Raw genomic sequence first — 27,746 nt, forward strand, 5'->3', positions numbered from 1 at the left:
TATGGAGGTAAATGAACAGTGGGAAACATTTAAAGCAACTATTTAAAATATTCTACAAAAGTACATACCTTTAAAAACAGAAACTCAGCAAGAAAGACCCATCCATGGGTCACTCAAGAAGTTAACGATGGTATTAGATGAAAAGAAGAGGCTTTTAATGTTGCCAAAAACAGCAGCAAGTCTGAGGAAACCAACAAAAGACCACCAAATATTTTGACAAAAAGGGAAAAACTAGAATACAAGAGTAAAACTAGCCAAAAATATATAAAAGCTCTTACAACCTGGTTTAAGTATATAAAAAGGAAGAGAGTAGCTTAAGTAAACATCAACCTCTTAGAAGCAGAGTCAGGAGAAATTATTGTGGGGAATGAGGAAATGGCAGAGACAATGAACAAATATTTTGTGTCTTCTACTGGGAAGACAGGCACAAGTTTCATACAAGAAATAGACAGTAACCCAGGGGCTATAAAGAGTGCGGAAATTAATATCAGCAGATAAAAAGTATTGGAGAAACTTAAGGGACTAAAATCTAACAAATCCCTGAGACCTGATGGCCTACATCCTAGAGTTCTAAAAGCACTGGCTGCAGAGATAGTGGATTCCCCAGCTACAATTTTTCAAAATTCCTTAGAGTTGGGAATGGTCCCACCAGACTGGAAGTTGGTAAATGTTACCCCAGTTTACAACAAAGGAGGTCAGTTAGGCTATCAGTTATTAGGAAAATGCTGGAATTGATTAAGGAAGTCTTAAAAAATGCACTTAGAAAAGCATAGCAGGCTCGAGGAGCCAAGTAGCCCACTCCTGCTCCTAACTCGTATGTTTGCATGTAGTATGACTAGTAAAACCATGTTGACTTGTTTTAAAGGGAAACCCTGTTTGACAAATTTATTAGAGTTTTTTAAGGATGTACCCAGTAGGATAAAGCGGAACCAGTAGATGTAGTATATCTGGATTTCCAAAATGCATTTGATAAGGTGCCACACAAAAGGTTAAGAGGCAAGATAAGTGCTCATGGAGTTTGGGGTAATATATTATCATGAATAGAGGATTGGTTAACAGATAATAAGCAGAGATTAGGCATAAACGGGCTTTTACAAGTTGGCAGGCAGTGAATGGTGCAGTGTTGCAAGAATCAGTGCTGGAGCTTCAGCTATTTACAATCTATGTTAATGATTTAGATGAAGAGACAGAGAAGAATGTATCTAAGTTTGCTGATGATGACAAGCTAGGTAGCAAGGTGAGCTGTGGGGAGGACCCAGAGAGAGGCTACAAAGAGACATATAGACAGGTTAGATGAGTGGACAACAAGATGGTAGATGGAGTATGATATAGGGAAGTTATTCACTTTGGTCATTAGAATAGAAAAGCAGAATATTTTTTACAAGGTGTGAAACGTGTAAGCATTGATGTTCAAAGACACTTGGATGTGCTCATACAGGGACGCAGAAAGTTAGCATGCAAGCACAGTAAACAATTAGGAAGACAAATGGCATGTAGGCCTTTATTGCAAGGGGATTAGAGTACAAGGATGAAGAAGTCCTACTATAATTGTACAGGATTTTGGCAAGAACACATCTGAAGTAGTGTGTGTAGTTTTTGTCTCCACATTTAAGAAAGGATGTACTTGCATTGGAGGCAGTACACCGAAGGTTCACTAAACTGGTCCCTGGGATGAGGGGGTTGTCCTATGATAAGCGGCTGAGTAAATTGGGCTTATATTCTCTGGAGTTCAGAAGAATGAGAGGTGAGATGGCAGCACACTGCCACCTTCTCAAGGGCAATAAATGCTGACCTAGCCAGCGACACCCACATCACATGAACAAATATTTTTAAAATCTCATTGAAACCTACAAAATTCTGAAAAGGTTTGATAGGTAGATGCTGAGAGATTGTTTCCACTGGTCAGGGAATCTAGGACAAGGGTACAGTCTCAAGATAAGGAGCCAATCATTTAGGGCTGAGATGAGGAGAAATTAAATACATTTAAGGCTGAAATAGACAGATTTTCGGGGTCTCAGGAAATCAAGGGATATGGGGAGTGGGCAGTAAAGTGCAGTTGACACCCAAGATCAGCCTTGATCATATTGAATGGCACAGCACGCTCAACGGGCCATATGGTCTACTCCTGCTCCTATTTCTTGTGTTTCTTGTGAAGTTCCTCGTCACTATTCTCACAGGTCTTTTCTGCATCCTTTCAAAAGCCTTCATACCCTTCCTACAGTATGGCGCCCAGCATTAAGCACAATATTCCAGTTTAGGCTGAACCAATGTTTTAAAGGTTCAATATAACCTCCTTGCTTTTGTCCTCTGTTTTTATTTATAAAGCCCAGGATCTCGCATGCCTTTTTAGCCACTTTCGCAACCTGTCCTGCCACCTATAATCATTTATGTACATATACCCCTAGGCCTGGGTTCTCTCATCCTCTTTGAATTGTAATGTTTAGTTTATATTGCCTCTCCTCACTCTTCCAGTCAAAATGTATCACTTCAGACTTCTCAGTGTTGAATGACACCTGCCACATGCCTATTCCAAGTGACTGTTAAAGTTCGTCCTGGGTTGTCTTTTCTAAAATCTTTTCCACCATCTAGGTTAAACTGACTGACCTGCAGTTGATGAGTTCATCCTTACACACTTCTTTGAACAAGGGTGTAACATATGACAGTGATTTTTTTTACTCAGTTAATAAATTGTAGCAATATCTGAACCATACATCCATAATGTAAAGTATTAATTATGATGGCATATAGGGGTTTCAAAATATAAACCTGAAATCCTCAACATATAGAGTGGAGATTTCTTGGGAAAAGAACTTCATTACATGCTCTTTACATTGTTTACTTAATGGAGTGTTGACTATTTGGCATGAATCTGTCCATGAAGAGCAACATTTATTTACTAATCAGTCAAGTGAGTAAAGCAAGGATAAGATGCAGACAGTTCAATTTATTGGTTCGCTTACTTTCTGTCATGCTCAATTCTTCTCTGTACAGCACTGCATCCCCCTTCAGCTGTCACTACAGCTGAGCAGCAGCCCAGAGTCACATAATGTGTACCTTTCAGAAGGTTAAATGCATGTCATGGCAAACCAACCATCTAGTACTAGAGTATAGCTGAAAGGCAATTTCTATACTGACAGCACCATTTATATTTAGTGTTATGTAAAATTAATAACTCTAAATATAAATTACATGACCTTGGCTAGTGAGCTGTTCACTTTAAGAGTGTATAAATTCAAGTTGATCAAAAAGATCATTGCAAAACAGTGGCACTGATGAAATGAACTATACTGCTTGTACTCAGGTTGTATTCACATAATTCAGAAGGAGGTTTATGCAGTTAACCAGATGATGTGGACCACTGCTATCTTGACATTCTTCAGTTGCTTGAATAAACAAATTAATCATCAATGGACGGCAAATATTATATTGCACTCTTTGCTGATTGTAGAGGAGAAGAATTTACAGTCTTTACTGCCAGGTAAATAAACAGGCTGTCCAATGGAGCAGGATAAAGCATCCAGCCTCAGACAGAAAACCAATACAATACAAATTGGATGCTTGGGATTTACTTGAAGGATTTTCATGCAGTACAGCAACAGTTATAATTCTTAGCTGTCCATCACTCCAACCTTGGTTACTTACATTAGTCAATTTCTAAGCGAGAAGATTACAGCTGACTTAAACACAAGACTTTGTAGTCAAGATATAGTAGATGCAAGGCTGGGAAATGAAGTCTCACTATTTTAAAAGCAGTAAATACTCTGTAGGTAAAGAAATGGCTACCATTCGTTATATCTCAATAGAAAATTAACAGTCCAGTTGAAACAGCTTTTAAAAATTACTTAACAACTCCCATCTCTTCTACACATTATTTCTACAAATGGCATGTTGTACATTGTCAGTTTTCAATGCTCCCACAATGCTACTATTTTTTGCTGGGATCTAATGCAACCATGAAAGTAAGAAGTATAAACCTGGTAAGTAAATGCCCAAGTGGCTTGTTCCAAATGCTTTAATTTATTAAGGCAGTTAAAAAGTTGCTTGCCAAGTTTTTCATTTAAAAAAAAACATGGCAGCATCGAGGTATTCCAAGGCGCAACATCTTGGAATGGCACAATGAGGATACACACTGTTAATTCCAGCAATCTTTTGCTCATGGCTATGTCTTCAGTAAAAGGTAATGACCAAACGATTCATGTATGATCACTTGGAAATAAAAGCTGCAGGGGAAATTAGCCTAAATTACTCCCAAACACCTTCAAGAAATTGATTTAATAGCAACACTGGTAAATACTTGGATCTGACAAAGGCAAAAGATAATCTCAAATAAAGCTGAAAGCTACAAAGAAAAATTGTTATGATCAACATATCGGACAATTTCCCAAAAAAATAACGGCTGAAACTTCCTGGAAAAATCACAGTTTGTTAATGACTCAGTGGCCAGTAAATTCATGTAATTAAGAGATACACTATGAGTTCTGAACCTCCAGAACTTGCTGGTCAATTTATGACACTCCACCATTTGCTTCACACAAACAGTATCTCGCCCCAAGCTTACCCATTTTTTTTTTGAAAAATTTACATACATACAAATGAAATAGGCCCCTCAAGCCTGTCCCACCATTCAATAAGATCATGGCTGATCTGTTTGTGTTCTGAATTCCATATTCTCATCTACCCCAAATAACTTTCGATTCCCTTGCTTAACATGAATCCATCTAACTCTGCCTTAAAAGTATTCAATGACCCCGCCTCCGCCGCCTAGTGAGGCAGAGTTCCAAAGTCACACAATCCTCAGAAAAAAATTCTCCTCACCTCTGTCCTAAAAGAGTGACCCCTAATTTTAAAACAGTGCCCCCTTGTTCTGGACTCACGCACAAGAGGAAACATCCTTCCCACATCCACCTTGCCAAGACCATTCAAGGATCTTATATACTCCAATCCAGTCACCTCTCGCTCTTCTAAACTCCAGTGGAAACAAGCCCAGTCTGTCCAACCTTTCCTCATAAAACATCCTGCTCATTCCAGGGATCAATCTAGTAAACCTCCTCAGAACTGCCTCCAACAATTTTGCATCCTTCCTTAAGTAAGGAGACCAAAACTGTACATAGTATTCGAGATATGGTCTCACCAAAGCCCTGTATAACCGAAGCATAACATCCTCACTTTTATATTAAATTCCTCTCACAATAAAAGGAAGCAGCCATTAGCCTTAAGTACTTGCTGTACCCGCATACTGAATTTTTATAACTCATGCACTAGAGCACCTAGATCCCTCTGCACCTTGGAATTCTGCAGCCGTTCTCCATTTAGGTAACACTGCTTTTTTATGCTTCCTGCCAAATGAACAACTTCACATTTTCCTACATTATCCGCCATTTGCCAGATTTTTGCCCAATCACTCAACCTATCTATACCTGCAACCTTATGTCCTCCTCACAACATACTTTCCTACCTGTTTTTTTGTCATCTGCAAATTTAGCTACCATGCCTTCGCTCCCCTCATCTAACTCACTGATGTAAATTGTAAAATGTTGAGGCCCCAGCACAGACACCTGTGGGACTCCATTCATCACATCCTGCCAATCAGAAAAAGACCCATTTATGCATACTCTGTTTTCTGCCAGTCAATCTTCTAGCCATGCTAATATATTACCACCTACACCATGAGCTTTTATTTTCCACAATAACATTTGATGTGGCACCTTATCAAATGCCTTCTGGAAATCATGTACAGTACCTCGACTGGCTCCCCTTTATCCAAAGCATGTTACTTCTTCACAGAACTCCAATAACTTGCTGGATTTGCACATTACTTGCGCATCAAATTCACACATTACATTAAGGTTGATAATAGAGTATAAATACCCTTTTAATGATGCGGTAATTAATAATTCGATGTCAATCAACCTGTACAGTCCAAAAAGGGACCAATTTAACCTGCAGGTAGCAAATTCTATTTTGAGATTTTAACAATTACGAATTCAATTTTTTTTTTGACTTTTCCTTTCTGTCTTTTTCTCTTAATCCAATCTTTCTTCCTCTCTATCACTCTTTCTGTACATGATTTAACTAACTCGTCACTATTATTCACCGTATTTTTGCCATTCCTCTGTTCCTTTCTCGATCCTTAAACCTCATTTGTTAAGGAGACATTTGGTCCTGGCATTCATTAAGATCAAAGATGCACCTTTAATTTTTTCACAACATTACCAACTCACATTTCCAGCAAGTTATATAGCACAAACTTTTTGAGCTTAAGGGAGCAGAAAGAATCTCACTCTCAATGTACACATGAGATTCCTCACTGAAGCATGCTTTGATTCTTCGTCTTTTTGCATAAAAATGTTAACAGGTTGTAGTTGCAAATTTAATACAATATTTCTAGTACAACTATATTGTTTGTAGCACAGCATTCAGGGCATCTAAGGATCCTTTCAAATATGAAACAAGTTACATTTTCTGCAGTATTATGGACATACCATAAAACCTACAACGAAACAGAGAAAATGTGCAGCAAAATGTGGACTAGAGATTAATCACAGCTGAATGATTTGAATAAGTGTTTTACGTACAATTAGAGGGAAAACTTGTAATCTTTTGATAAGCCATGTTTTTCTAGGCATACATCAAAAGCATTACTTATTTTTAAGTTTTTTTTTTACAAGATGTTCAAACTGTTCTAAATTTATTAGTCTAATAGAGAATACTCGAGTGCGTACGCAAGTTAAAATTCTGATATTTATTGTACTATTCAGATTTTTTTGAAGTGCAGATTAATTCACTAAAACATGTGTACTTTTTATTACATTTAAAACCAAACCCAGTAATTTAGGGCTCCTGATGTATTTGGTTACTGATGGGAAATCCTCTTTGTATTGTAGCTATTGCACAGAAATATGGCCCAATTGGACGATGCTGTGCTTTATGATCCACAAAAGCTTGTATCCCTGCACAGATTTATTACTGACAATGAAAAATTAGGCTACAGTCATTGGAATGTACCATGTTCTCAATAATAAAACTGTTACAGGCAAACACACACTCTAAACCAGAATGAAGATACTTAATTTTTGCTGGTAGCGTATACCTACCTATATAGGATTTCTGACCAGGTGGCACTGGAACAAATGTGCAAAAGTAGCTATCCGACTGTAAAAGAAGAAAAAAATATTTCTTTAGAACTCTTAAATGGTAGTATTTTAATTCAACCATTTTTAAGTTCCATTTTAAAATACAGAATTAGTTCCAAATTAAGTAGTCTCGCTGACTGCAGGGGTTACATTCACATCATATCTTGTAAACGGCGAAATCGTGAAGGGGAAACATGTTTTGAATGGGATTAAATTCGATCTGCTCTAGCCATGCGAAGGCAGTCCTGAACTCTCCAGCAAAAATGTGATGCAGCACCTGTATAGGACAGATGAGGAGCCTCTGAGCATAGTGTCATTGCTCTTGGCAAGAGATTACCAATGCATGCAAGGTGCTTGGATTCCTTGAATTCTTTCTAAAGGGTTAGTTAAGAATATAGGCCTGGGAAAACAAGGGGACAGGCTTATAAAACACATTGGCATAGAGTTAGGTTAGTGAATTCGCGAACAAGGGAGTTGCAAATGGCAAGACTTCACTGTACTGCAAAATGGACAAATATCTGGAGTTACTGATCTATTTTTTTTAAAAGAACATTAAAGAGCATTTTAAGTTAGTGCACCTATGTGCTGTGGTACAGGCTGGTAGCACATGTTTCACAACCAATAATGTCCAAAACATTGAATTACTAAAACCCAAGTAAACTACCAGTACAGGACAAGCTTATCAACAGAATAGCAGCCAACCAGTGGTGAACTGCTGCACACCACAACCATACCAGGGTGTACATAATCCATCAGCAATTCCTCTGTTGTGAGATTTTCCTTATCAAGCACCCAAATTACAATCTCGTGTCATGACCTATCAAAGCTTTCACTTATTAACCTGTAAATTAAAATCTGTGACAACAAATTAACTGATTAAGGTGTCATCTCAACAGAATGTTTCACTCTCCACTCAAAGGTTTTAAAGCTTTGAGGAAGTAACATGCAACATAGATAAAGGGGAACTTGTAGATGTGGTGTACTTGGATTTCCAAAGGCATTTGACAAGGATGAACATCAAAGAATACTACACAAAACAAGAGCTCATGGTGTGGGAGATAACATATTAACATGGACAGAGGATAACAGGAAGCAGATAATAGAGATAAATGGGTCATTTTTGGGTTGGCAAAATGTAATGAGTGCACATAGGTGCACTAACTTAATAAAATGCTCTTTAATTTAAAAAAAAATCAGTAACTTCAGATATATGTCTATTTTGCAACACAGTGAAGTACCATCATTTGCAACTTCCTTATTCACGAATTCACTTGCCTGTGCTTTTTACTTTGTAGACAGCGTCACCCATCGCGTGAGCAGCACTCGCTTATTCACGGTTTCTTCTCTCTCTCCTCTTTTCCCGGGGAGACTGCAGCCATAATGAATGTAACGAGTGGACTGCCACAGGGATCAGTGCTGGGGCCTCAACTATTACAATGACTTGGATAAAGGGACCAAATGTATAATTGTTAAATTTGGTGATGACACAAAGATAGTTAGGCGAGTAACTTGTGAAGAGGACATAGGAGTCTGCAAAAGAGTATAGATAGGTTAAGTGAGTGGGCAAAAATTTGGCAGATGAATTATAATGTGGGAAAATGTGAATTTGTCCACTCTGGAAGAATAGAAAAGGACAACATTATTTGCAGAACTGTGCAGCACAGAGGGATCTGGTATATGAATCGCAAAAAGTTAGTATGTAGGTACAGCAAGTGATTATGAAGACAAATGGAATGGTGACATTTATTGCAAGGGAAACGGAATATTAAAGTAAGGAAGTTTTGCTACAATTGGGATAGGACGTTGGTGAGACTATATCAAGAGCACTGTTTGCAGTTTCAATCTACTTATTTAACAAAGGATATAAGAGAAGATGCATTCAACTGATTTCTGGGATGAAGGAGTTATCTTGTGAGGAAAGCATGGACTGGTTGGGTGTGTATCCATGGGAGTTTAGAAGATTGAGAAGTGATCTTAATGAAACATATAAGAATTGACAGGGTGGATGCTGAAAGGATGCTTCCTCTTGTGGGAGAGGCTAGAACTTGGGAACACAGTTTAAAAAGGGGCCTCCATTTTCAGAAATAGATGAGAAGAATTTTCTTCTGAGGAATCTGTTGAAATCTCTTCCCCACAGAGCAGCGAAGGCAAGATCATTGAATATTTTTAAGGCCAAGTTGAACAGATTCTTGACTGACAAGTGAGCCAAAGGGTATAGGGGGTAGACAGGAAAGTTGACACCACAATTAGATCAGCCATGATCTTATCAAATAGCGGAGCAAGGACTTGAGGGGCCGAATGGCCTACTCCTGCTCCTAATTCACGTTGAAACGTTAAAAATCTGCTGCTTTCCTGTAGTTTCTTTCAAACTAGTTGCATCTGCATTGACTGGCTTTGACAATTTGCCTTGGTGCATGTATGAAATACTAGTGTCCTGATGGTAGCAGAAGGCAGTGTCATGACAGCAAACAAGACATCATCATACATGTGTGCAGTGATGTTGAGTCACCAAGTCATTGACAATAATATGATGCTGACACAAATTGCATGTTTGTAGCCCCAGATAGACCAGCATCAACCAAGATGATCCAATTAAAAATGAGTTTTCTGACCCTTGAGTCACAACTGAGCTTTCAGGTGATACTGCATCAGCACACAGGATCAACAAACACACCAAGTAGATAATATAGCACAATTTTGCTTAAAATGGCAAAAAAGCTCCCTCTTCCATAAGTGATTACAGTCATTAGTTTTGTATAAATTTTTAATGTTGCAACTGTTTAATGTTTGCATCTAATTTATTAGCATTATCCAACTATACAGCACAAATAACTACAAGGTTTACAAGAAAAAATTACATTTAATACAATTACTATGTAGATGCTGAAAATGAATCCTTAATTGAAAATCTGTGACAGAATTGCAACCTTTTCCAGACATCAATTCATTGCTTTCTCTTTAAAATATAAACCAGAATTCAAAATTAACTATTGCTCTGCTGGGTTGGATAGACTTAGCAATGGATCACAGATGATAGCACGGAACTTATCCAACAGATCAGTGAATGCATTCCAATGCCAAAGCATACTTCCCATAATGTGCTGACATGCCACAGCAAGTAAAGTTTAATATCTTAGGTTGGCAGATGAGATGTTTTTACATCAGATGAGTAACCTGTGTCAGCTTCTGCTGCAGTGCTGGAACAATTCTGAGCCTTGATTAATTGATTTGTTTCAGTCTATATGGCAAGGTTCCAAATTATTCCTGAATTTGGCTCCAATTTACATCAGGCAAAACAGCTAACACTAAGCGTTACAATAGTCAAATGGCTTTGATAAAACTGTGAATGCACTCGATGGCAAGTAGTGCTCAAACAGCATAAGCAGCAAGTGATAGACAGAGCTAAGCGATCCCACAACCAACGGATCAGATCGAAGCTCTGCAGCCCTGCCACATCCAGTTGTGAATGGTGGTAAACAATGAAACAACTCACTGGAGGAGATGGCTCCACAAATATCCCCATCCTCAATGATGGAGGAGCCCAGCACATCAGTGCAAAAGATAAGGCTGAAGCATTTCCTACAATCTTCAGCCAGAAGTGCTGAGTGGATGATCCATCTTGGCCTCCTTCTCCGGAGGCCCCCAGTATCACAGATGCAAGTCTTCAGCCAATTCATTTCACTCCACGTGGATATCAAGAAACGGCTGAATGCAGTGGATACTGCAAAGGCTTTCTGCCCTGACAATGTTCTGGCAGCAATACTGAAGACTTGTGCTCCAGAACTTGCCACACCCCTAGCTAAGCTGTTCCAGTACAGCCACAACACTGACATCAAACTTGTCCCACCCCCCCTTAAACCAGCTTATATTTCACCTCTCTTCTATTTTTCCTTAGTTCTGTTGAAGAGTCATACGGACTCGAAACGTTAACTGTGTTCCTCTCCGCAGATGCTGCCAGACCTGCTGAGTTTTTCCAGGTATTTTTGTTTTTGTTTTGGATTTCCAGCATCCGCAGTTTTTTGCTTTTATCAAAAGAATTCTTCTCTCAGCCTGTGGAGCCTCACACCTCATTGTACAGACCCCTTGTATGAAGGAAAGCAGAAGTGCAGATGAACTGGCTCCACAACCTGAACTACCACAAAAGAGATCGAAACTCGTTATATCAGAAGAGATAGTAATAACCACCTTATCTCTCTCCCAAGGAGGAACAATGGAACTCTGTCCAGGAGCACATAAACTGATGGTTAAGCTGCAATTAACCATTAATGGGCCATGTCACATGACCCAAGCCTCTGACCTTTTGGACAGTTTTAACATTAAATCTGTTATGATCTCAGCTGATGTTACTACTGGACAAAAACAGAAAATTCTGAAAAAACTCAGCAGGTCTGTCAGCATCTGTGGAGAGAGTAACTCTGTTTCCAGATGCTGCCAGACCTGCTGAGTTTTTCCAGCATTTTCTGTTTTTGTTTCAGATTTCTAGCATCCGCAGTATTTTGCCACAACTGCTAGACAAGCCCGATCCCAGGTTAGAAAATGACTTGATAGGTCCAATCTTTTACTTTTTGTTCATATACGTGGAGAGCGGCTACTGAACAGAGTCATAGGAGTCAGCTGATGAACTTTCAACAAAAGAATAAAACATTTATTAAGATAAACTACATTACATTAATCCTTCACCCACAACTACACTTTTACAGATGCATCCAGATTTCTAAGGATAATGCAAGTTACAAAAATCTTATACTGTAATATTCACAGTAAGTACACAGTCCATGTAAATTAAGAGGCAACCTGTGGTCAGACACACGACACTCTGAAACCAAGTGACAGATGCCACCCCAAACAGATGCTATGGATCTCTCCTCAACTCCCCCCAGACACTTGTCGTACCGTGAGCCGACGAGTCTCGCTAAACTCCATCTTTCACACGAGGGTTTCCAACCTCGAGTGTCCAAGAGTTCGCTTTGGAATCTTCTCCCAAACCGACACTTCCTCTCAGACACCTTCCGCAAGGGTCCACCTCCAGGGTTTCAAACTCTCCTTCTCATGTTCCTCTCCCATGGATCACCTTATGCATTCAAGCTTTCTTCCATGCACACTCTCTCATCGACTCAGCTGTCAACAGTACACCACTGCTTCACAAGCCCATAGTAGGGCTACAGACCTTCAGCTGTCTCTTTGGACCTTCCGACTTCTCACAAGCCGTTTTTGCCTTAAATCTGCTTCCTACAGCTTTTCTTACTTTAAGCTTGAAGCCTTCCTCTGCTCCTCACTCTTTAGTTCACTTAACAGGGCCTTTTCCAGGTTCCAGCCCTTCCTTTGACTATGTCTTCTTAGGATTTCTCCTTAGTTCCTGTCTCTCTCCTTGGCCTTGGGACCTTTCTTCTTTAGTTTGTGACTTTCTATCTGTCCCTTTTTGTGTCCTGCCTGTTCTGACACCTCCTTGCAGTTCGCACATGTGTCTGTCTCCCCTCTCTAGTCCGCTGTTGCTAAGCAACAGCAGTTTTTTTCTACTCTTATGTTTGCATTAACTTCTCTTCAGGAGTTGTAAAACTCATTAGAAATGCAGGTATACAACACAGCTTAAGACTTGCTGTTTCCACTCAAAAATTTAACTATGTCCCAGGTTTCACCTTTTAATCCACAATAGAGAAAAAATAAATTAAGTTTAAACTTAAATATATACCTTATTCCTAATACCCAAATACACATATGCTTTACTTAAACTCTGTCTATTTCCTAACACATCTTTGGGCCACACAGACAGTCTGCTGTTTAACATCCAACTGGTGAACCCCCAAAGAAGCAGAATTCCGAGCATCCTGCTCCTCAAGCCCATCTCTGCTGGAAGATTTCCTACCACTACCTGCAGAACTGACCAGTGTGTGCCTACTTCATCTTGTGGTATCAGCAGCGACTGTGAAGCAAACTCTGCAACTCTGGCCTTCAGCCAGCTGTACTCCAGCTCCTATGAATTCCTCAATGGGCTCTGACTCTGGAAATCACATAAACTAATAACCATTTCTGTGGTTCTTGTACTGTTACTACCCATAGTTGTAAAACTTTTTTCCTATTCCCCCCCCTCACTGTGTGCGTGTGAGAGAGAGAGAAGTTGCAAACACTCCTCCCCCAGGTTTTGAATGTGAAATAACATAACCTACTGAGTTATTAATAAAAATTAAATTAGTAAATAAATAGCAGGTTATTAGTAAATGGGATCACACAAATTGAGGGTTTGGGAAAACACTACCATATACTTTAAAAATAATTCAATCACCTTCTGCTTATAGATAGCTGATTAGAGGAAATATGTACAGTTTGTCTGCCTCTCTCCTGTCCGCAAAAATAGTTCTCCTTGAAGGATTTTCTACCTAATTTTGACATGGCCATAGGTTGTGTCAGAGAGTCTGGAACAACGTCCTCAGTCAAATGAGTTGCTGTAAGGTCGTAATGTCCACCTAACAAAAATCTCTAACCTGATGAACAGCATCAACTTTTCACTTGTCCGTCCTGATTTGTGAAATGTGGTGAGGGTATCGGACAACATTCCTCTAAAAGTGTGTCACAGCCAGTAAGTTACTTTTTGAATTGTAATTACATTTTTTTATGTTGGTAAACATGGCAGCCAATGTGTACATAGCATGGCTCCAAACAGTAATTTAGATGAATAGCCAGTTAATTAATGTGTTTTTGATGGCCCTCTTTAGGACTGAATGTTGTCCAGAATGCCAGAACAACAGTGCTACTTGAACTATTGCATTCACTTGTGCAAACTGAACCTTGATTTAATATCTCATCTGAAAGATGGCACCAATAAGAATGTATGATTCAAGTGTCAACTTGGATTTGTGTGCTTGAGTCTTGGAGGACTTAAACTATAACCTCTAGTTCAGAGGCAAAAGTACTACTACTGAACTGGTCACTTCTAAATAAGTGAAAATGATTTTTCATAAATGCAGTTTTGTCTTATTAGTCAAAACAGATCAAAGCACTTTACACAATGAATCAATCTAAAGTGCAGTAATTCTTGTTACATAAACAAAGTAGCAACTAATTCAAAAAGGACTTCACCAGGGCATCTTAACTAATGAAGCCTTTTCAGCTCGATCTTGTTTTGTATGTGGCTCAAATCACAGTTTACAAGGGAGGTTTTCCTTCTAAAAACAGCTGCTGCCATCCAGCACTGTGCTCTCATATCGTATACAAGGCAGATTCTGATTTCCTTGGCACACAATGAGTTTTAAAGATCTGTACTTTTCCCAGTCAATATTCATGCTTGAACTTTTAGGGTACAGCATTTTAAGATATTATATTTCTACCTTTTTTTAAGGAAAGTAAAACATTTGGAAAACATCATATTCCAAAGTATCTGATCGCAATATTTTCAAAGTGAACCAACTACAAAGTAGAAAAGAATACATTATGGCCGTGTCAACCAATTAGTTCAGTGATTAAATTTCTAATTATTGAAATATAACTTTTACCTTTCCTCAACTGCTACTGCTCCTAGAGCTTGAGTGACATTTGGCCTCTTCATTTGTTTGAGGCCTTGCCATTCAAAGCACACTGCCAGCCTCCTATCCTCTCCTTTTCCAGTACCTGATATCCCTCTGGTTCCTTCTTTTTTGCAGTCTTGCCCATCAGCATGTTATATATTCGACTCTCTTTCCTGCCAAACTCCTTCTGCCCAGTATTCCACACACAGTTCTGCCCCAGACATAATTCGCTTGTGCCTCTCTGTTTCCTAAACTGGCATGCACCAATATATTTTTGAAGAGCTTAGAGCATTATCATTTGCTATAACTGATATTAAAAAAGGACTGCTAATTCCCAAACAAAAGCAAAAATACCTGGAAAAACCCAGCAGGTCTGGCAGCATCTGCGGAGAGGGACACAGTTAACATTGAGTCCAAATGACCCTTCAACAGTTCTGTTGCAGGGTCATTCGGACTTGAAACATTAACTGTCCCTCTCCGCAGATGCTGCCAGACCTGCTGAGTTTTTTCAGGTATTTTTGTTTCTGTTTTGTATTTCCAGCGTCCGCAGTTTTTTGCTTTTATCTGCTAATTCCCAGCTTCACTCAAGGAACCAGCTTTAAAAATGTCATACAGATGGAATAAGGTTAACTGCCTCAGCTAGTTATCTAACTCAGCCTCACCCTCAACCGTGACCTTTACTTCAACTCTCGAACCAGGCCCAGTTTTCTCTGGCACTTATCCCATCAATGAAGTCACTGCTTCCCAAACAAAAGCCCCAGAGCATCGCCAAAGGCAGCCTAAGCAAGGTCTTGTGCAGTTCAACTGTGAGATTCTTCTTTTGTTCTATTCCATTAGATAGAAAAATCAAAGATTCTGTTTGTCTTTTTATGGTCCTATCTACTTATGCCAACACCTTGAATGACCTGTGTACCTTTATACCAGATTATTTTCTATCTCTACGTATTTTAAAATCTTATAATTTAGGAGATATGTATATATTGTATATTGTTCTTACTTTTAAGATGTTATTTTATATCTTTCTGCTTTGAATTGCATCTGCCACCTTCAGTCTATCCTGGTCACCATGTTCTGCTCTCCAACTATCTCTCTACCCATGTAGTTCAGTAGAACGTGGCCATATACGTCTTCCACTGTATTTCTTATATCTATCATCTCCTATTTATTCAAATAATCCTGTAAGTTTGGCCAAGCATGACGTCCCTTTTAGAAAGGTGTACTGACTGACCCTGATGTTTCTCTAATGCTTAATAATTTCTTCCTGCATTATACAATCCACTAATTTAAAATAAAAACTAGTTGGCTTGTACTTCCTTTACTTATCTGTCACCTTTTTTGAAGAGGAATATCTCTTCTATCAACCTCTAGCAGTTTTTTGCTCCCTTTGGAAAATTATGGCCAGAATTATTCTTTCCCCAAGCTTGCCACAGGTTTCTAGAATATAAACCAACAAGTACTTGTGATTTAAGTCTGCATAATTTCTTTATTACTCGTTGAATTATAGCCTCTACTTATGACAATCAAGTGCCTATGGTACCCAATTCAAATTCCACCTTGGTAAGTTTGTTACTCTTATCCAGTTAAGTGCCCCTTTCTTCAATTTATATTCTTTTTCCTATTTCTTTTCTTTTTCTGATGAACTTAATTTTATTGTGGTGATTGTTACCCAAATATTCCCTAACTTTAAGTTGCCTATTTGACCCATTTCATTATCTAGTCAGTTAGTGCGTCCTTACTCGTCAGAGCAGCAATATTTTGATTGAAAAATCAGACTTGAATATACTGTAAACAAAAAAGTGCCCTTTTCCAACCACCAATATTTTCTTTATTTCAGTCTATAGTTCTTTACACTATGAAACAGTTCGGTTTTGTTTTGGTCCTTTAGTAGTATTTTTGTTTTGCATGAAGTTTTAAAAAGAACTATATTAGATCGCTACTTATTTTGTTACACATGTTGTGAAGCTTGCTATATAGTCTAGCTGGTACAGGGTCACAAGTTTAAGGTAGGACCCCACACGTACATTATAACGGTGACTGCGCCTTGAAAGTACTTCATTGGCTATAAAGTGTATTGAATATCATGAGGTCACAAAAGGGACCAGTTAGTGCACATTTTTCTTTCTTTCACACCTAATTTTCAAATAGCCTGACAGCCTATTTTATTTTAAATTAGGCCAGCAGTCATGAACTTATAATGAATCCTGGGCACAGGTTTGTGAGCTATAAAAAGGCACAAAAGCCCTCAGAGTACAAATGAATCGAACAAACATTTTATCTCGCTTCCACTGCTAAAAAGATGATATGCATTATAGTTGTAGAGTTACAGATTAATAGTTAAATTGACAATCTTTTATTATTTCCCCTTTGTTCATTGTTTATTGGATAGATCTACTCAATATGACGTACCAGCACTTGTTAAAGACTGAAGTTATATTGCGCAGCGGTATAAGGATAATTTCAGTAAGTTAACAATAACAAATGGTCAAGAATTCAGCATCTATTGTCCTGAGAAAATAACCAAAGAGCTGAAAAATTGAGAGTAAGAAGTAAACCCAAAAGCCTTAAAGTTTGGTCAGCCTTTATCAGATTATATTTATTCCATCTTGATAGCTTGACATGTGCCTCACAGCTATATAAAAGACTCTGAATTCGATCAAAGGTATTTCAGCAATGTTTCGTTCTTTTATCTATAAATTAGGAAATTACTATCCAAGGATGTTAAAAGGAATTTTTCAGAATCCATTGTATTTTGTAAACAGTAACTCAAAAGAAACAGGGCATGTTTCGCATCCGATGCACACCGTTCATAATAAATACACTCAAACATTTCAAAAATTCAAAAATATTTTTACCTTTACTACAATTTACTACAGTAATCTATTGTTCCATAGATTGGATTATTGAAATAAAGTTTGAAAATTCAACAAATATCTGGTTAGGAATGGAATTGAGATTTATAGAGAAATTGTATGAACAGACATTATCAAAAGCAAAACAATGGTTCCTGTACAGATGTGACCTCATTTGTAGAACTTTACCATAGGTCTTCTGTAAATCCAAGTGGGTCACCTACCAATTTTGTTTTCTCTTAAAAAAAAAGTCTTGAATATTATTTCCAAAGATCTGTGAGCCACAATCTTTACTCCTAAATGTAATTTATTATGCGTTTATGTACTTGTTAGATAGCCATTGACAATATTCTCCTATAAAATGCTCAAGCACACTACACTTTCTTTGTAACCAAGTTTTTAACAGGCATCCTTGCATTAGATTCCAAGGAAGAATCTGGTTTCCCTTAATCACAACCACTAAAAGCAGGATGAGATCACAAACCTATTTGGAAAACAAAACCATGATCCAAGCATGCTGTAGTGAAATTCCTGTATTATCATATTAGGGCCAATGTTATGAAATCACATGCTCATAATTCCTCAATATGCTTGAAGTTCCATCCAAGGGTGCAATTGAATTAAACTGGCTCAATAGTGTTATTCTAAGGCCTTTATTCCCCTGATTTTCTGGTGTATGGTTCCAAGAGTGCCAGCAGCTATTTAACTCCTCACTCAAGCACCTAGTGTTCACATGACGCTGGATAATATGTTGACAGGGTATTCTACCATGGACAGTAACATAGACCATTCAAATCCTATTCTCATCCAACATCCACGCATGTACACTAGCCTGCAGAAATCAATGAATAGCAATCAGAGCTAGGAACTAATCCTCAAGTATTCCTTATTATACCAGGAGAAAAAAATCAAACAACTAGCACCCTTTAAAATGTGAGTCATGTGTTTATTATAGTCACCTGGTTTGTTTTTAAAATCCCAATTGCATTTAGTTTCTATTTTCAAAATCATGCCTTTTTCACACGTTATGCTTTTACAATCACTCAATATGAAACACAAATTGATTACCCCAAAATTAAGCAGCTTTTTCACAGATTTTCCCTAAGCTTTGCAAACTAATAAGCACTATCCGCAATATGAGTCACCCAATCTGCAGAGCAACCCTTATTAAATTGTACAAATCTAGTTGCATTGCTGCAGTTTCTCAAGGTTTCAGTATAAAACGAAACTGGCATTTCCAAACTCTCTTACTGTGAGTGCAAAATTAATTAAACAGAAGATTCACGGTGAGTATGGTATTGTAAAATAAAAGATAAAATCTGCAAATATTATGCAGAAATGTAATGAAAGCAACGTCTAACCCTATAGTAGTGGCACTGACAATGCAAAACAGGTAATAATATTTAGGACACATCTTGTTTTAACAGCATTTCTCCATTATATTACTCTTCTCTGCTGGATGTAAAAGCAAACCCTTTACTTCATTTCCCTCGAGACCAAAATCATTGGCCCATTGCCACAAAATACATTAACTTGTAAGCAGTTATTTGGGTCCTGGCTTGATAGCTTAGATTCTGAGATAAATTCTTAACCACAAAATACATGCAATGACACCCACAGTATGAATTCTAACAGAAAGGGACATAATTTGTAGCAGACTGTAGAATAATTTTCGAGCAACATCATTATTATAGGACTCATTAGCAATTTCATAAAAAAAGACCCCATTACTATAAAAACGTTTAATTTCTTACTGGAAATTTTAGCAAGTTATTGCAATATGTGAAACAATTGATTTTAATTTTGTAAACTTGAAAAACATAACTACCCGAATAAGAATGTGGTTAAGTACACTAGAGAGAAATAAATGTTGAATTACAATGCTCAATCCGTATCAAACCTACCATTACAGGAGTTACTCCAGGCATTCTAACTTCAAGTTTAAAGTTAGGAGAATTTGGTGAAATGTCTGGATGCCTGTTTTTGCGACAACCGGAGGGCAATGTCCATGGGCTTTGTTGATATCTAGGAAAAAATAAAATCATTTAAAAAACTATAGTTTCCCGTATTTCTTTAGAAAAACGCTAATTTACATGTAATAGTCAAATGTGCAGTCTCTAATTACAATGCACTATCCCATCTTACAGTAACTGAGAGAAAATTAGAACTTTAAGAATGATACATATCACCATTCTCAAGAGACAATTTTGCACAGTAAATTTGTAAATTGCTAATGAACTATTGCAATGCTGAATACAATTGAATGCATTTATATTAATGTTAAAAAGGGTGAGCTTGCAAACTAATTAATTACATTAAAAAGGCAAAGATGATTTCATATTCATACCTACCTCTTTAAGAGAGACGTGCTTTCATGGCACATGCAGTTGTTCTGAAGGATTAGAAATACCAATAGCACTTTGTTAATGAAACCAGCCATGTCCACTCTGCTACTTTGGTTCAGATCTTAGATGAAAAGCAGTGCAATTCTATCAGCTATAAATGTAAGACTCCTTCAGCAGCATGAATTCAGAGCTGGGGTATCAGCAGCACTGCAGACATAGCAATTGTCAGTCCATCAATCTCAGAGGTGGCGCACCGTAAATCAGCCAGGCGCATGAAGCTTCTTTGCCGTCTCTATTAGGGAACACTAAATTCTCAACCACTCTTCTCATTTAGACATCTCATTCAGAATCCAGTGACAAAATAAATCTGAACTTCCCCAGAGGTTCAGACCCCTGCTTAAACGTGCACAGCTTCAGACTATAATTCTCCTCACAATTTATGATTGGCAGCACAAAGAGCAGCTTCAGTCTTCATTCAGATGGAAACTGTTAAAAGAAAAATAGATAGCGTATGACTAATACGTTACAGCATTAAACCTCAGCAAATCCCTGCTGAGGCTCTTTATTATTTTATTTTGAAAAGCTACAGCTCAAACCTAGTGTTGCTTGACTTGAAGTGATCTTTGGATTCTATTCTGACCACTGTCATTTTGTGACACTATTATAAGCCCTTTCAAAGAACAAGCCAATATAATGCCAAAGTTATCAGCCAAGGATGCCTACAAAACAGCAGACTAATCTAAAAAGATAAACCTGCAAAGTAAAAATTGTAATTTCTTGGTCAATCTCATTTCAATTTGGGTTGGCTTTTACAATAAAACTTCAACTGCCACAATGCTCCTTATTCACAGATGATGTTCCTGGTTCACAGTTTATTTACCTCCTAGTGACAAATACATACAGCATTCCACTTACAGAATGAAAACAGGTTTTATTTCCATTATAAAACACCTTCACTTAAATAGATAGACAATCACCTAGCAGTTTCTCGCCTATAGTTATTTCATTGCAATTCCAAGCGATGCTACCAACTTACCAGATCTAAGCAAATTTATAAAAGAAAGAAGCTGAAAGTATCCTTTAAGCAGCATGACCTATAAAGGAATATATTCATTGCAAAGAGAAGCCATTGCTGGAGATTTTCTGACTACACTTGGTTAAGACAAGAACCAAGTTGAAGGCAGTCCCAGTTAACTGAACAACATGCACAGGAGGAGAATGGTGCAGACAACCCTGTCAAAGGCTGCATAGAGATCAAGAGAGACAATGCACCACAGTCACAGTGAATGTCATTTGTGACCTTGATTTTGGCCATTTGGTGTTGTGGCAAGGATGGAAACCTGACTGGACAGGTTCAAAAATGGAGATGCAGGTAAAATAGGTCAGGATTTTAGTATGCAACATTCTAAGAATTTGAAAAATAAAGAAAAATTGGAGGTGGAGCTGTAATTTGCAAGTACAGAGGTGAACAGGCCATTTTTTTTAAAAAAGAAAAGGTCAGTGTAAAAGTGGTGAAAGGACTGTACTTGAGATGGACGCATTTAACAATGTCAGCTGGAATATGGGCTAGAAAGAGAAGTTGGTAAATGAGGTAAGGAAGCAGGACGTGGGTCTCATGGGCAAGATTAACTTGGAGAAGACATGGGGAAAATGGGAGTTAAATCAGAGAAAATCACAAGGTCAGAGCTGGAGGAGCAGGAGGAATGTTTTTTCTTGGTGGGAAAGGATAAGATGGGGAGGCTACAGAGGCAGCTGAATGTATGGCCCAGTGACTAAGAAAGCACTTTGCTCTTGAAGGTGAGGATGGAGGGAACAGGGTAGAGGGCTTTAATGATGGCCATCACAATGAAGAATAGAAGCCGGGGTTATTTTTGCTCTCCGGGATGATTGTGGTAGGAGAGAAAGAGGTCTCAAGAGTGAAATCTTGAGTCCAATCAAATCTAGTAATGGATTGCTAAACAAATCATGCTCCATTGGGCTTCAGGGTGCGATGATGAGAACCATATCAGACAAACAACCAGGATGGGATGGATAGTGTAAAGGCTTAGCTAGAGGCCTGAACATCAAAGGTGGAGGTGAGAGAGTGGGTGAGGAAATTGGCAGCTGCAGAAGTATCACTGCTAGTGGAAGGCCAAAGCTAGGCAATTGGGAATTTAAAATCAAAATTATAAATTACTGGGAAAAAGTTTTTTTTCCAGGGACAGACTCAGGAGGAAACGGGAGTTGGGAGAAGATGTGGGTGGTGAGGGTTATAATGAAGTGGTCAGACCTGGATGATCCTGTCAACAGAGTGGCTCAAATTTCAAGAAGCTGCCATGCAGTGAGTAGTGAGATACCAATGAATATTAACAAGGGAATGGGAATGACAGCTGATGTGAAGATACACACACTTGATAGCATGACATCTAACTGGATAAAATCAACTGGCTGAATAACAACAGTAATAGAATGTGGAATATTCTGAATTCACTGGAAGCAGGTGATGCAACTTTTCACCTTATGGAAAATTGAGGTTTACAAATAAATTGGTTCAAAACTAACAAATGTTTACAGTTCATCAAATTGGAATGGAGGGTATTTAAAATAGAAAGATAATCTAAATTGTTGATTTAGATGTTTCAGTCAGGATAGAGAGGGATGTAGAAGAGGTGTGGGAGTTGCACCTCTGGTTAAGGAGAATATCACAGCTGTACAACAGGAGGACACCTCGGTGGGTTCATGCAGCAAGGCAATATGGGTAGAGCTCCGGAATAGGAAGGGTGCAGTCACAATGTTGGGGGTTTACTATAGGCCTCCCAATTGCCGGCGGGAGATTGAGGAACAGTTATGTAGGCGGATTTTGGAAAGGTGTAAAAGCAATAGGGTTGTTGTAGTGGGTGATTTTAACTTAGCCTATATTGACTGGGAATCACTTAATGCTAGGGGTTTGGAAGGTGCAGAATTTGTAAGGTGCATCCAGCAGGGCTTCCTGAGACAATATATAGATAGTCCAACTAGGGAAGGGGCAATACTGGACCTGGTATTAGGGAATGAACCCGGCCAGGTGGTCAAAGTTTCAGTAGGGGAGCGTTTTGGGAAAAGTGACCATAATTCAGTAAGTTTCAAGGTACTGGTGGATAAGGATAACAGGAGTCCTCGAGTTAAGGTGTTTAATTGCGGGAAGGCTAATTATAATAATATTAGGCAGGAACTGAGGAATCTAGACGGGAGGCGGATGTTTGAGGGCAAATCAACAACTAACATGTGGGGGGGCTTTCAAACGTCAGTTGATAAGAATTCAGGACTGGCATGTTCCTGCTAGGATGAAGGATAAGTATGGCAAGTTTCAGGAACCTTGGATAACAAAGGATATTGTGAGATTAGTCAAAAAGAAAAGGGAAGCATTCATAAGAGCTCGAAGGCTGGGAACAGATGAAGCCCGTGGAGAAAGTAAAGAAAGTAGGAAGAAACTTAGGCAAGGAGTCAGGAGGGCTAAAAGGGGTCATGAAAAGTCACTGGCAACCAGGATTAAGGAAAATCCCAAGGCCTTTTATAAATATGTAAAAAGCAAGAGGGTAGCCAGGGAAAGGGTAAGCCCACTCAGGGACAGAGGTGGGAATCTGTGTGTGGAGCCAGAAGAAATGGGAGAGATACTAAATGAGTACTTCTTATCAGTATTCACCAAAGAGAAGAACTTAGCTGTCAATTTGTCTAGGGAAGAGTAGATAGCGTGGATCATTTTGAGATCAAAAAAGACGTATTAGGCGTCTTGAAGAATGTTAAGGTGGATAAATCCCCAGGGCCAGATGGGATCGACCCCAGAGAACTGAGGGAGGCAAGGGAGGAGATTACTGGGGCCTTGACAGAAATCTTTGTATCCTCACTGGCTATGGGTGAGGTCCCAGAGGACTCAAGAATGGCCAATGTTGTTCCATTGTTTAAGAAGGGTAGCAGGGATAATCCAGGAAATTACAGGCCGGTGAGCCTTATGTCAGTGGTAGGGAAATTATTGGAGAAGATTCTTCGTGACAGGATTTACTACTATTTGGAAGCAAACAGGCGTATTAGTGAGAGGCAGCATGGTTTTGTGAAGGGGAAGTCGTGTCTCACTAACTTCATCGAGTTTTTTGAGCAAGTGACTAAGATGATCGACGATGGAAGGGCAGTGGATGTTATCTACATGGATTTCAGTAAGGCCTTTGACAAGGTCCCTCATGGCAGACTGATACAGAAGATAAAGCCGCACGGGATCAGAGGTGAGCTGGCAAGATGGATACAGAATTGGCTTAGTCATAGAAGACACAGAGGATAGCAGTGGAAGAGTGCTTTTCTGAATGGAGAGCTGTGACTAGTGGTGTTCCGCAGGGATCAGTGCTGGGACTTTGCTGTTTGTAGTATACGTAAATGATTTGGAGGAAAATGTAACTGCGCTAATTAGTAAGTTTGCAGATGACACTAAAGTTGGAGGAGTTGGAGATAGTGAACAGGATTGTCAAAGGATACAACAGGATATAGATCGGTTGGAGACTTGGGCGGAGAAATGGCAGATGGAGGTTAATCCGGACAAAAGCGAGGTAATGCATTTTGGAAGGTCTAATACAGGTAGGAATTATACAGTAAATGGCAGAACCCTTAAGTGCATTGACGAGCAGAGGGATCTGGGTGTACAGGTCCACAGGTCACTGAAAGTGGCAACGCAGGTGGATAAGGTAGTCAGGAAGGCATACGGCATGCTTGCCTTCATCAGCAGGGGTATTGAGTATAAAAGCTGGGAAGTCTTGCTGCAGCTGTATAGAACCTTGTTTAGGCCACACTTGGAATATTGCGTGCAATTCTGGTCGCCACATTACCAGAAGGATATGGAGCTGTTGGAGAGGGTGCAGAGGAGGTTTACCAGGATGCTGCCTGGTCTGGAGGTTATTAGCTATGAGGAGAGGTTGCAGAAACTCGGATTGTTCTCACTAGAGTGACGGAGATTGAGGGGCGATTTGATGGAAGTTTACAAAATTATGAGTGGCATGGACAGAGCAGATAGTCAGAAGCTTTTTCCCAGGGTGGAAGAGTCAATTACTAGGGGACATAGATTTAAGGTGAGAGGAGAAAACTTTAGTGGAGATGTGGGGGGCAAGTATTTTACGTAGAGGGTAGTGAGTGTCTGGAATTCGCTGCCAGAGAAGGTGGTGGAAGCAGGTACGATAGTGGTGTTTAAGAGGCGGCTTGACAAACACATGAATAGGATGGGAATAGAGGGATACAGACCCCGGAAGTACAAAACGTTTTAGTTTGACAGACAATATGATCAGCGCAGGCTTGGAGGGCTGAAGGGCCTGTTCTTGTGCTGTACTCTTCTTTGTTCTTTGTTCTTGTTAAAAATCTTGTTAAGAATGAAGAATTAGATTTTGGGACTGTTTTTTATAAATATTCTAATTTAAGCACCAAGAGCTCTAAAATAGAAAAAAATCATTACAATCATTATGAGCCCAAATGTCAGTACATATAGAAAAACATATCAAGTAGAAAAAGTTATTCATGCACAAGGCATTATTAATACATGATACACATCGACTTAGACAACAAAGAAAATCTCAACAGTGAAGCAGGTAAACTATTAAGCTTAATGGGACAGTAACACAAACCTGTCAGTGTTGAGAATCTAGGGTCCCATTTTAGACTGAAATCCTAAGACATCAATCTTCAGAAATTACTAATATATAAAAAGTATGCAAATAAATGCATAAGTTATGAAAAAACTTAAAGAATGGAATGTCTACAAGGCATCCAGTCAGATAGAATGCAGCCCAGAATACTTAAGAAAATGCTAGATGAAAATAGGCAAAGCTCTGATTAACTTTTTTTCATAAGAGTTCCATAAACATTCGAGAAACAACATTTGAGGAATGAAAAACAGCAAATCTGGTCCCAACATTCATAACAGGAGAGATAAAAATTGAAATCAAAGACCAATTAGCCTATCAACTTGTTTGAAAGTATTAATAAGGATGCTTTTAATACTCCCTCATCTAAATAACAGAGACAGCAAGGAGTTTGACACATAGGTTTGGAAACAATAAGCCATGCCTAATTAAAATGTTAGAATGATTCAAGGTGGTACCTAAATTACTGAACAAAGGCTACTTAGTGCATATGATTTACACAAATTCTAAGGTGATGTTATGACTTTTAAAGATTAAGTATGGAACCAATGGTAAGTTAATTAGTTAGATTTAAAACAGATTAGCTGCAAAAGGTTACCATCAGAATAAGGGATGGGGGGATGGGGAGGGGGGGGAGATGGGAGGTGGGGTGGAGGGGCGGGAGGGGTAGAGGGGGTGGGAGATGGGAAATTGGGAGGTGGGAGTGTGGTGAGGTGGGGGTGGGGGGGTTATTGGGGGTGAGGTGTGAGGGGGATGGTGTGGAGGGAAAAGAGTTTGGTGGGGGGGAGGAAGAATTTGGTGGGGGGGGAAAAGGAAGAGTTTGGTGGGGGGAAAGGAAGAGTTTGGTGGGGGGAAAGGAAGAGTTTGGTGGGGGGGGGAAGGAAGAGTTTGGTGGGGGGGAAGGAAGAGTTTGGTGGGGGGGGAGAGTTTGGTGGAGGGGGAGAGTTTGGTGGAGGGGGAGAGTTTGGTGGAGGGGGAGAGTTTGGTGGAGGGGGAGAGTTTGGTGGGGGGGAAAGAGTTTGGTGGGGGGGAAAGAGTTTGGTGGGGGGAAGAGTTTGGTAGGGGGGAAGAGTTTGTTGGGGTGTAGGGTTTGGTTGGGGAGGGGAAAGGGTTTGGTGGGGGGAGAAAGAGTTTTTTGGGGGGACAGGGAGAGTTTAGTTGGTGGAAGAATTTGGGGTGAAAAGTTTGGGGAGGGGGGAAGGGGAAAAACGAGAAGGACGTACTTGTTTCCTTTTTCTATCTTTCTTGCCCCATAGAATTCAGTTCTTGCTCGACTACAGGAAGGGAGCTAGCTGTTTGGTGAGTATCTGGTAGGTTCTATTCTAACCCTAAGGTTTAAAATAGTACACAAATTGGCAGTAAAGCTCATAAAATATATAAGCAAGCAACAGAAATAAATGATTAATGTAATTATGGTAATTATTTAAAACACATTAAGGATAACAGGTTGGATGATGTGTCAAGGCTGCAGCATGTGGCAGCTCCTGGATATCATTGTGATCCAGGGCAAACAAGTCTGCAGTAAGTATTTGCAGCTTGAGGAACTTCAGCTCAGTGTCATCGAGCTAGAGGCTGTGCTGCAGGCTCTGTGACACATCAGGGAGGAGTAAAGTTCCCTGGATTTATACCAGAAGGCAGGCACACCACTTAGGATAGGATCTTCTGATTTGGTCAGTGGCCAGGGACAGTAGGGTGTGACAGTGAGGTGAGGTAGGTAAGGGGACCCAGAGGGTAGGAGTGTGAGCCTCTGCAATTGTAATATAGGTTTGAGGTTCTCTTAGCTTGTTTGGATGAGAGCAGGGGCTGCAAAGTGGATGATCAAACTGACCATGGCATCATGGTACTAAAAGCCACAAAAGTTGGAGGGGGGAGTACAAAAAGGAATGTAGTGGTAGTAGAGAAGAGTAGAGAACAGTATAGTGAGAGGGATTGAGGTAGAGTCGTGTCTAGCGCACAGTTTGCACATGCGTGCAAAAGAGCACTTCAATCTCCGAGGCATGGAGCAGCCTCAGGGAGATTGAAACGCTTTTTAAAATAATTAATAATGACATTAAAAATTTAATGAAACATGTCCCCTCATGTGACCGTGTCATATGAGATGGGACATGTTTTTAGTGGCAAAAGAAAGTTTTTATTTAATTTGTATTATATTTAGGAAACCTCATTCCGCTCGTGGATGAAATTTCCTAAAAAATGTAAAGGCGGCTTGGCCTTTTCGCCTGCCCGCCAACCATAAGGTTGGATGGGCAGCGTAAAATTCAACTTTATTACCTTGTTAATGGCCTTA

The 27,746-nt window shown here is 39.3% G+C and overlaps 1 protein-coding gene across 4 annotated transcripts in view; it reads right to left on the reverse strand.

Moving 5' to 3' along the window:
* pam (peptidylglycine alpha-amidating monooxygenase) overlaps nt 1–27,746 on the reverse strand; it is a 347,354-nt gene that overhangs the window by 222,671 nt on the left and 96,937 nt on the right. For all 4 annotated transcript variants that reach the window (XM_041185953.1, XM_041185952.1, XM_041185950.1 and 1 more), the window contains 3 exons: nt 19,833–20,312; nt 19,386–19,506; nt 7,095–7,152 (listed from right to left, as the gene is read on the reverse strand). In XM_041185953.1, the coding sequence (XP_041041887.1) occupies nt 7,095–7,152; nt 19,386–19,506; nt 19,833–19,921 (268 nt within the window). In that variant the 5' untranslated portion in view covers nt 19,922–20,312. The remainder of the gene's footprint in view (nt 1–7,094; nt 7,153–19,385; nt 19,507–19,832; nt 20,313–27,746) is intronic.

Source organism: Carcharodon carcharias, chromosome 4, assembly GCF_017639515.1.
Source record: "Carcharodon carcharias isolate sCarCar2 chromosome 4, sCarCar2.pri, whole genome shotgun sequence".
NCBI lineage: Eukaryota > Metazoa > Chordata > Chondrichthyes > Lamniformes > Lamnidae > Carcharodon > Carcharodon carcharias.